The 12,058-nt window shown below is 38.5% G+C and overlaps 1 protein-coding gene across 1 annotated transcript; it reads right to left on the reverse strand.

The window, feature by feature from the left end:
• On the reverse strand, window positions 1-6,797 carry LOC128366272 (uncharacterized). The gene is made up of 6 exons (XM_053326959.1): window positions 6,673-6,797; window positions 6,446-6,551; window positions 4,501-5,350; window positions 4,395-4,402; window positions 3,180-3,251; window positions 1-1,717 (listed from the first exon to the last, which is right to left on the reverse strand). The coding sequence occupies exons 2-6, from the start codon at window positions 6,537-6,539 to the stop codon at window positions 786-788; spliced, it is 1,956 nt and encodes a 651-aa protein (XP_053182934.1). The 5' UTR covers window positions 6,540-6,551; window positions 6,673-6,797; the 3' UTR covers window positions 1-785.
• Between the last annotated feature and the right edge of the window lie 5,261 nt (window positions 6,798-12,058).

The raw sequence follows: 12,058 nt of genomic DNA on the forward strand, positions 1-12,058 counted from the left end.
GTTTTATACATAACAAAGACTTACACCAAAAAAAAAGAAAAAAAAAGAAAACAAGTTTTGCATTTCATACCGTTTGTTAACTGTCCGCATTAAAGTGGAAACAGACAACTCCCCCTCAGCATTTTCAAGTTGTATTTTTGTCACACACATTTATTCAGGTAGCATACTCAATGCAACTAAAATGCAGCATGCACATAACTTACACACATAAAAGTAGTGTGTAATGAGATTTGTCTGTGCAATATTACAAATTTATCATATAGCAATAAGACAATAGAAAGAGGTTGGCCACCAAACAAATTATTATGAGATATAGCTACTAATAGCTACCAGGGAAAAAACAAAATTGCAGAAGTGTTCCTCTTCTGGTTGTGAAGTGGTTGACGCACTTCCTTGTGCTGTAAATAGGCCCTTCATTTTCCTGGGATATCTAACCTGGTAGCAGATAGAATTGCATAGTGAAAGCAAGGCTTATAGGTATTCAATCAAAAGGCTAATGATGCCATTATTCTATAGCCATTACATTGTGTAATCAACATTTCCTTCATAATGACAAGTTAAAGCAAAGAAGTTGTCTATTTCCACTTTAAATCCACATACTCCTGTTACTACAATGTTGTACAAAATGTTTCAAAAGCAGAAGGCAGAAAAGGTGAGCACAACATAAGATCAATTGATTAGTTCTAACAGTAAAAAGTAATATGTGCTGTTTTTGTAAGATTTCTATATTCAGCGTCACATACTGCAGGTGGATCAACATGTCCTTGTCACATGACATTGCCTAGTTATACTGGAACATTTGCTTTAGGTTTACATGTCATTCCTTTCCATAAACAAATGGCAGCTAAGCCACATAACACTCCCAGGACAAGTGCAGGAGCTCCTAGAGCCAGAGCCACTGTGGTGTCAGCTCCCACTGCTATAACCACCCCAGCTAATACCAACACCACAGCAGCAGCGGAGGCTACACGTATGTTCTTTCGTTTGGCCTTTTTCTTCTTTTCTCTCTCTTTCTCCATCTTCTCCCTCTCTTCATCCCACATTTTCTTCTCCTCCTCTTTCTGCTTTTCCTCCTCTTGTTTCTTCAGCTCCTCCTCTTCTCTCAGCTTTCTCTGAGCTTTCTCATACATCTCATTTGTGTAGTGTTTCCCTCCATTATCATGTACCATTTCCTTGACCATGGTGACCAGTTCTTTGACCTGCATGCGGTCATCTGCATCATTGTTGTTGAAGGCATGGTATCTGCGTCCAAATGTAATTGAGAGTCTCCTCAACTCCTTGCACTCCTTCAGAGCATTGTCAGCTTTAGCCTGATCCTTACACGTAAACAACATGATCGTGTACATGGAGGCATCGTCTCCAAAGTTATCCTGGATCCACTTCACAGCATTTCTCTCCTCCTCTGTGAACCTTACCCCAAGCCTGATCACCAGGAGGAAGGCATGAGGGCCGGGCACCGACATCTTGACGCACTCCTCTATTCTTGTTTTTAACTCTTCCTCTGTGATGCCTGTATCAAACAGACCTGGAGTGTCAATGACCTGGACTACAGTCCCGTCCACCTCCCCACTCTGTGTCTCACAGTGTTTGGTGACAGACACAGGGCTCGGGTCTTCTTTGAAGGCAGCCCTACCAAGGATGGTGTTTCCTGTTGCACTCTTCCCTGAACCGGTCTTGCCCACCAGGACTATTCTTAGCCCTCCAGACAAATCCAGAGCTGTAACAGCAGAAGCAAAATCAATATTGAGCACAAGGCTAAAGTGAATCCTTTCTTTGACATGTTAGTCTACAGTGAGTGTTTGATTCATGGGTACCACTTGGGTTGCCTACAGTAGGTTGTGTAAAATCTATTTGGTGTATATCTTCTTCTAGCATAACTCGATTTATCTTTAGCTACCTCTTTTAAGGTAGCCTGTTGAGCTTTGACCACTAGCACTGTGGGGCAATGTTTTTATGAGTGGGTCCCTGTTTGGTTTGTATTGTGCACACACACACAGATACACTCTATTCTGCTTTCATCAGCAGCAAGGCAAAAATAATTTAAGCAGTGTGCCAATAAACAAGGAGAATGACTGCAAAAGCACATTAAAGAACAATGCTGATGCAAAAAGCATCAACTTCTCTTTTAGTCACCAAAATGTGGGCCCTATGATGATCATTTTGAAATTATTTCTTTTGAAAATAATATTTGAAGACATAGTAGCTCATATGCTGCTCACCTCAGCTCCAGCATTTGCACTGAGTTGCACTATTGTCGCAATATTTCATGAGGTTTAATGTTATTTGACTATGATACCTGCCCACAATTTAGCATAAGTAGCTAATGTTAGCCCAAGTATGCACTGCTCAGTGTTGTCAACTGTCAGCTTAGAGCATGAAAAGCAACTACTGGGAATTTCCTGACTCTAAACTGCAAAGACAGCATCAACCATAAGCAGCAACCCTGAGCTTCAAACTGGCTCCAATGCAAACCAGTGGGTGAAGTCCCACCTCGCTATGTCCATCCTTACAGTACACAGTCTGTGGTATAGCACAGTCACTGGAACCCATTGTCTTTGGATTATTAGTTCTCTGACTAGTGACTCTTATCCAACCCACTAATGTTAACAGCAGCTGTGTGTGGGAGGCACAAACTGAGGCTACAGTTTTATAATATTTACACTCGGTGCATCAGCTGATATATGAAACAAACCACGGTGACTTGTCTATTACGTCACGCTTAGAGTGGGAGCCAGAGGATTTGGCTGAACTGAATTTCCAAACCAAAGACAGAGATAAGCTCATTTTAGGCAGACAAAGCAGTTTACACACAATAAGTGTTTTTTAAACACCTCTGTTAATATACATACCAACATGCTCAGCTATGTAATTATTTGTACAACATAAAACATTTATAGTCTGTAGTTACCCTTTAAGTCTAGATGTTTTAAGTCATTATTAATAAAGACTCAAAAGCCAGCAAAATGTAGTTGTAAATGAGCGGCTACAACAACTAAACTAAACTATCAATACACACCAGACAGTTTTTTTCACAATTTGGCAACCAAAGTTGTTACTAATCTAAAAATAAGCCATGTATTAACATTAACAAAGCCTTTATAAAGTGTTCCTTATTAGAAATTGTACAAATATATATTTCTAATTATAGTGAGAGACTCTGAGACAATGAATGAGCATACCGTCAAAGTTATTCAGACCACACCCATCAGACCGAGGTAGAGTTCTCTGCTTCTTTTCTCGTAGTGGTATTGCTGTGATAATAAAGAATACCATTGAGAAACAAATGAAAACAGGCTATTAATCAATGACATCATTATCAAGCTTTTTATCTTTCCCTCATGTTCATCCCATTGTCACAGGATCACAGTAAGTGTTACATATTACAGCAATCAAAGAATCAATACTGTTTTGTTTTTTAATAATAAGTCAGATAGATAGTCTTACCTTCAGCCATACTGTGGATCTAACTTTTCCAGTTCCCAGGTGGCCAAACGGGTTGTTCCAGGCCCGAGTTGTGAACTTGTTAACTTACTTAACTCTTTTGCTTGACTTACGCATTAGTTTGCTGGGAAACTTCTGGAAGCCGGGCCTATGTCCGGGGGCTTCCTATTTCCTTGTATTGTCTCTAGACTACATCTGAAAATGTGCATCCTCAGAGGGGCTGTCCACTGCTCTCTGAATATGTCGAGTATGTATGTGTACAGACATTACCAGTATGTTAAAATAGTGAAACAGCAACACATGAACAGCAGTCAAGCTCTTTCTCTGATTAATATAAGGTTATCTTACTATAACCACATAATGAAGACTGGTTGTTTAAAAGTGAGGAAACAAGAGATCTCTCTGGAGGGCATTACATCCTTCCATTGTTGACTTCCTCTCCCATCAAAACCAAGTCATTGTGACATTTATTAGCCTAGTTTTATTTATTTTACTTTTTACTTTTAAATATTGCTCAAAATGAGGATTATGTATCTACACATCACTTTCTGTGACATTAAAAAGTAGTTTGTCTCACATGGTGAACATATAAAATGTTGTCAAGACTACTGTAAAATAAATAAATATGCATGAACTGGCAATGAATCCTAGGAGACGTAAACTGAATTACAGACTTTATTACAAAATGTTTTTAGCCCACACAATTACACATATGGAGAAACATATGCATGAAGCACATCCCTAATTCCCAATCACAAACAAAGCATGTACACTGATTTTTCAATTCAAGATTCAGTTAACAGAAATTATAGTGGGGGCTATTTTAAGTTTCAGGTTTCACTTTAACATCACTGACTCTGGTTTTATTTGGATGCCTACGAGATCATAATGTTATTTTATCCCATACACTCAACAATTGAGCCAAGATAGCCTGATATTGCTGTTTGACATACTTGACATACTACACAACACCAAAAACATGAAAAGGTCTGTCTGAAGGCATTTATGTGTTTCTCTGTTGTCTTTATATTTTCTTGTAGTCACAGGTGCCACAACTACAAAAACATATCCATAGTGCAATTAAAACCTTGAGTGACTCCAAGAGCTGCACCCGCAGTCATGAGAGCATAAGAGGCATAGTATGCTCCTGTGCCAAAAACTGCTACAGAAGCAAGAGCCATCATTTTACAACGAGCAATAATTTTCTCCTCCTCTCTGATCCTCTCTTCCTCTTCCTTCCACATTTGTTCTTTCTCCTTCTTCTTCTTTTTCATCTCCTCTTTAAGTTTTTTCTGGGCTTCCTGGTACATCTCATTGGTGTAGTGTTTTCCTCCATTAAGCTTCACCATTTTGTCTATCATCTTTAGAAGGTTTTGGACCTGCATTGTGCTCCGCCTCTTGTCATTGACCAGCGAATAGTATCTCCCCCCGCACTGGTTGATCAATCTGCGTAGATCATTGCTCTCTTCTATGAAGTCTTCCACAGATTTCCCATCTAGCAAGTCAGCATGTGTGAATAGGACAATGGTATATAGAGAAGCATCTGTGCCAAAATTATCCTGGATCCACTTCACAGCTGCCTTCTCCTCATCTGTGAATCTTGACTTCAGACTGATCACTAGCAGAAAGGCATGAGGTCCGGGAACTGACTGATTAATACACTCCTCAATTTTTACTTTCAGATCTGCTTGTGTGTAGTTTGTGTCAAACAGCCCTGGGGTGTCAATGACAACAATATCCCTGTCATAATCGTGTACTTCTTCTCTATTACAGCCTTTAGTCACAGACTCAGGTGACATGCTCGCTTTAAAGGCATCTTCCCGGTCCAGGATGGTGTTTCCAGAAGCACTCTTTCCTGCTCCAGTTTTTCCAACCAGAATGAGTCTCAGGTCTTCCAGGTGTGTAGAACCTGTGAACAGTTAATCAACCATTGGTTAGTATTAACTTTCATTAAAACTACACCAACCAGTGGAGGTGATGTTCATTCTCCATGTACTGTAGCCCCCTACTGCATTGCTGTATTATCACTAAATAAACTCTTACAACAGCTGGAAAGTAAACACTAACAAGCTAATGCAGTTTTTAGTTTAATTGGTTTGATTATGAGAAAAGAGACATTACATCATCATCTACAAAATGTTAAGGATGACAAAATACTTTTTTACATTGTGGTCCTTGATGAAGTTAAGGTATGCATGAGGTTATGAGGATAAAGCATTTCCCTCTAGCAGTCACAGTTAATGTGTTGAGAATGTCAACACTGTATAAGATAGATAAACACATGCACTCAACATCAACATGTATAGGTGAGTGCTGAATATTCAAAGTAAAAAATCAGAAGTAGGACAGCACTCCACTTAAATTGTTTGAGGGACCTGCTTTTCCTCTGTGTTCAAACTGGCACAAATGTTACAACTATGCACAATTAGCTTACCTATAAAATCAATCAAATGCAACAGTGTAACCGACAGAGGACTCATGTTCCACCCTCACTAAATATATATCATATTACAGAAAACTAGACAGTGAGAAATCAGGACTCCAGACATTTCAGTGCTTTTAATCACAAGGTTAATGACTTCTGTTTATGGGCATTGAGGATGTTCAAGAGAGAAGTTATCGTATTATTTGGGCATTTTAATGCTGTTCCAGCTGAATGTCGATTTCTCACTGATCAGCTTTTTAATCTTATTTTTATATTTATATTTTATATTAACATGACCTGCACTGCCTTATATGATTTATGTTAGCTTCAGGTACAGTAGTTTGCATGCAGAAAGTGCTTAACCAACAGTATTTTTAGAAAAGTAATTAAAAAAATAAACAAAAATGAGCAGGTGAGAGGAATAGAGGGTTATACTGTAAATTATTGTACTTATTAACTGATTGATAGATTAATTCAGATACTTGTTTAGCTTTTTCTTCATTCAGTTTAAGGGCTCAATGTCTTTCATTCTCATGTCAAACACACAATGTCTGACAATGTTACATTTATATCATTTACCTCTGTGTTGATCTTGGCAGTGAGCAGTTTGACTGCATAACATGACCAGCACAAGCAGGACGCAATCTTGGATCCAACTTTTTCCTTGCAACATCTCTGGTGTAGTCTGTGTTAAAGTAAGAAGTAAATAATAAAGGTCAACAACATTTAGGATAAGAATGTTTCTTGTCTGCAAATATAAATGAAAAGTAAAAATTTACCAACATGCACTGAACAATGTAACTTACTGTGACGTTATTTCAAACGAACAACGTGCTTCGCCTGCAGCTTGCAGCTTCCTCAGGTTCACAAACTTCGCTCAGCAATCTTTTAGCTGTTTATGTGTGCAGATGAGGTTTTATAGCACACACCAGGATACACCCATGTATATGATGCGGAACTGTTTCCTGGTACAGTTTCAGGTGTGGCAACATCACTGATGTATCACTAAGTTTCATTTCAGTAGAAAACAGAACTGACAACAGGGGTTTCGTCGTCTGACACTATGGCCCGCCCCCTAGATGAAGCTTGTCTGAGCCACTCAGACACGCCAACAACGAGACGTTTTGAAAAAGCGACAAATTGTCAGTTTTTTATCAATGGAGACATTTAGGTTGGATACATATTTTAGTATAGAACAAATGGTTTTTGGTCTCTGACTTTTCTAGATTTTACAGTAGCCTATGAGCAACTAGGACAGAAAACTACATTTGCTGTTATAATCAGAAAGCAAATTGTTTCCAGGACTGAGGAAGGCAGGTATCTCTGTTACAGGTTATAAGACATTTCATTCAACAATATTGCATGTACAATTAGTCCCTCTTGCTTAGTAAGCCGCATGATAGCCATTTTACGAGGACAAGTACTGTTTCTCCTGTAAAGTTTATGAGTCTGTTCTCCTTTGTTGTCATCCAGCATCTGTAAACCATTTATAAAGAACGCTGGTGTCCGTGATTACATTTCTCAATTAATTGATGTGTGTGTGATTCATACTCTAAAGATATCTCCTCTGACTTGATTTTAAAACAAACAAACAAACAAAACAGACTCCTCAATACAAATCTGTGTACTGTGTCTGCCCTCCAGTGGGCATTAGAAGGCATTGCAGCCTGCAGCAAGTAAAGCTACAATCATTCATTCTTCTCTCCTGTCATACATACAGTATAGTGCCCTCCTTTCTTTCACTGTCACTTTGTTTGTTTTTAATCAAAGTCCTCATCTATGGATCCTGTAACCTTGTATGTATAATTGACCTTTGTTTTGAGTGTAGAGTTGAGGTTGTGAGCTGTCAGGATTTGCCCACATACTATGATCAGCACAAGCAGGGTGCAACTCAAGGTCAGAGCTTTTCCTTTCTGTAACTATAATCTCAAAAGATAAAAAGAAGTTTGACTTTATGTTCAAATACAATATTGTAAACAGTCTGGGTAACAACCCAGACTGTAATTAAAAACACTATTGGGTTATACTCATATAGGCAAGTATTCCATTATTGGAGGAAAAAGTGTTTTCAACCTACAAAAGCAAGTGTTTCTATCTTCAACTATATGATTTGTTGGTAGGTAAAGGATCTCTTTACAGCCCAGTATAGAACACAGACATGGATGGTGTTGAAGTGTTCAAGTTTCATATTTAACATTAGCATCACAACATTTTTTTTCAATTTGAAAACAGCTATTAAAGACCAAGTAGGGCTGGGTATCATTTAATTCATTCGATACCCATCATATAAATGGAAGCATTTTGTTGCATAAAATGCCACCACTCCTCCGCATCCAAATTATTTTTACATGAGTGCATTTTAGTGTATTTAGTGTGTTAAAATTATTGAAACATTTATGTATTTGGTATCTCAGCACACTGACCTGCCAACTGTCAAATATACACCATGCTTGATTCCCAACCACAGACTGTATGGTTTGTAGCTTCTGTGGTGGTCGGCTGTAGTGCTTGCCATACAAATAGTCTTTTTTTCTGGATCTACTGTACTGTATATGAAAAGGATCGAATGCAGGGAATGTTTGACTGGAAAAGATTCAATACTACTTAGTACTAGGTTATTTCAGCAGATAATAATAATAATTATTATTATTATTATTATGAATAATTAAAAAGGTATTGAGTAATGATACCCAGCCCTAAGACCAACTAATACAAATACCCACTGAGCAGGCCAAACCAAAGAGACCAATCAAAAAAAAGGATCCATTGGTGGCAGGTGCCAGTGTGTGTGTTTGTGCTTGTTCCCTCACTATCATTTAATATGTCTATCATCTATTTGCGTGACAAGCTGCCTGCCTCCATCCATCCTTATCTTCATGGCATGATCTCTGCCCAGCTACTGTGAACTAGTGACTGATTGGACCGTTGACAAACACAACTCTGTGTACACCAGGTGTAGACGTTCTAACATTTCCACCTCATGTTTGAAGTTACAGAAAGTCAGGAAATGATGTGACGAGTCTTGATTGCATTGATAGATGTTCTGATACCCCTGTTCTTGTGCTTTAAACATCGGTAGACCTGGAATCATCAATTGGCAAGTGATAAGTTTAACCATTAATAGACAAGCCTTGTTCTCGATGAGACTTTTACAAACAAGCCAGAGTGACAGAGAGACAGACACATCAACAATTCCATTATATCTAATCCATACGTCCCAATCTTAAAATCTCACTGGGCTTTGTGGGCTGCGTCAGCATCAGTTCCAAAACCAGCACAAGGTCTCAACAAAACAAGGAAAACATGTCACAACACCAGTGAAAAGGGAAACAATGCAATTTAAGAAAAATACTTATAGATTATTTCATGATTTTACAAGCTGAACAGAAAACTGCAACAGGTAGTAAAAACACATTAGTCTATCTTCCTGAGCTGCAAACACAGATCCTCCAAACTCTACTATTAGACCAAACTTAAACCACCTTTAAACCAATACAACAGTAGGGCCTCCATGTTGAGTTTGTGTGCCAAGCCAATCATCCACAATGTGTGAGTAACAAAAGATGAAGCTACACATCAGGTTTGCAGACCGGGCAGCTGGCGATCGTGATCTGCCTCTGTAGAATAGCAATTGTACCAGTGAAGGACAAGGATAAGTAGAAAAACAGCGTTTCATTGGTCCATGTTGAGTGTGTGTGTGTGCGTGTGTGTGCGTGTGTGTGCATGTGTGTGTGCGTGGACCTGTATGTGTTTGTGTCAGAGAAACAGACAGAGACTGAACAACAGGTACACACAGTATGTGAATCCTCCTCACGTGCAAACAGAGGTGGGAGCATCTGGTCATAAGTGTTTAGCTGTACATTGTGTGTGTGTGTGTTTGTGTTTGTGTATGTGTGTGTGTCTTGTGTGTTTGCAGTGATTGCTATAACAAAAAGTGCCACTGCACGTGCAATAAAGTCTCTGGAGCCACACAGGACTGAATATGGAAGCAGTTTCCTGCAATGTGAACTTCCCAGCACGTGAAAATACCCAAAAGTGTTCAGTTCAGACTGCAGAGACAGACATCAATACATCATGAAACATAGATAAATCAGACACAATCAGACAATTCAAATGACCAAATCATTTCCATGGAAAAGTTATATTTTCATTCGCAAAATAGGTTACAGGACCAGCTAGCTCTAGTGTGCCATGCAAGAATGTGTTTCTTTATTTCTTTGTTGTCTTCTACATGAACTGATGAGGCTGCTGATGTTTCACCTGTGGCTTAGCCTCAGTGTTTATCATGCACGTAACCACACGCACGTAAGTCACTTGTAGATTGATTAGTTAAAAACAAGTCATCTGGAAACATTAAAAAGTCAGCTGGACAAGGTGCTTTTTTTACCAACTCATGGAGCTAATGTTGTAAAATCTGCCAGAGACAGGTATTAGTTAGCCGGAAAAACTGATAATGAAAACAGTTATGTGCAAGAAAATTTAAAAGTGAATAAGGAAGCAGGGGTTATAAACAATAATTATTATTTACTACTGTTAAAATATAATACTATAAATATAGTAGACAAGAATGAAATGTTGATTGCCAATGCACGTTTACTTGAACACTAGCTTACAAGCTGTGTCTAGCTATAACTTGGTTGGACCAGGTGTACTGAGGATTTAAGGTTTTACGGTGGGGAACTACTCTCAATGCTCATCCACTGAATGGCACAAAAGAAGACAAAGGTTGCGGTTCTTCAAATGATTATAGATATTAGCCTGATTCTACCCTACAGTATATGCACTACGAAGAGCGGTTCTCTTAACTCAAAGAGGGGAAAAAAAGGTTTTGTATGTGTGTCTGATCCTGGCAACGACATTGTTCTGAGGCTTTCAGACATCATGACTCACATATCCAAGCCTCGCTTCTTTACAATGGTATACCCAATTAGAGCCCTGTGAGTAAAAAAAACCAAAAAAACTACAGTTACACATTTTCTTTTTTGAGAAAGATACGCAGGGGCACATTGATAGTGAGACATGGTGTATAATGTGTAGAGAAGAGGGTAGGTGACCGTGTGAGAAGGCCGTTATTAATCCATTTGTCACTGCCCATCAGAGGCAGCGTGATTCTATTTTTGCTTGTTATAAATTGGCACAAAGGAATAAATGGGATGAGGTCTTTTGTTAAAGTAAAGCCTGAGTGGTCTTTTTCCTCCAACAGTACCTCCAGCATGAGAAATAAATGTCCTTTGTTTTCCGCAGGCAGCACACACATCAATTACAAAGGGACAGATGCTTGGTGTCTTTTCTGTTGACTTTGTATAATTTTAATTTTCTTTCTATTTTTTTATATTATTTATGTTATGTCTCATCACAACCATTCTTTGTTTTGGGAGACAAGATGCCTGCCTGACACTGATTCGCCCTCATGACCTTGTCTTGCACAGAGCAGTGCTTTTTATTATAGAGGCTCATTCTGTAGCTTCACAAAATCAAGACTGAGCTGACAATCAAGCATATAGAGGCATAAAAGCTAAATAATTTGTATGAATTCACGATTGAGGACCATGAAAGGCCCACTGAGTGGCAGACCTGTCTGAGAAGTTATTTATAGAGCAGTGTAGGATAGGAAGGTATATGCCAACAGGAAAGCCCTAATCTAGTTGTTTAGGATGTGTGGGATTCAAGCAGTGGACTTCTGGCAATCACGACTCCAACACAAACACACTCATACAGGAAGAGAAAGAAAGAAAAAAGAGTGGGCGAGAGAAAGTGTTGCTATCTAATACATCTAATAGATTTCTGAATGCAGGTTATGTAATAATCATAATACATCAAATAATCAAGTTCCTGACTCAACATCCTCCCACTTTCTCCATCAGAGTTGTGTGAATAGGTAGCACACACATACACACACACACACACACACACACACACACACAATACAGAGAGAGAAAAAGATGTAAATCAATAGGCAGTTGTAGAAGTAAGACTAAAAAAGCAACCAATGTAAGGAGTAACCAGACTCATTTGTTGTTTGGCTCTGTATGAAGCCTCCTGCATTAATAAACAGACCATTATTCTATTACAAAAAGATTTTATTTCGAAAACATCATTATGATTGATATGATATGATATTTAAAATGATACATTCATATTAAATGGATATCAGTGCTGTATTTGTCGTTTTATTAGTAGTCTATTTGTCTT

Source organism: Scomber japonicus, chromosome 2 (assembly GCF_027409825.1).
Source record: "Scomber japonicus isolate fScoJap1 chromosome 2, fScoJap1.pri, whole genome shotgun sequence".
In the NCBI taxonomy this organism is placed as follows: Eukaryota; Metazoa; Chordata; class Actinopteri; order Scombriformes; family Scombridae; genus Scomber; species Scomber japonicus.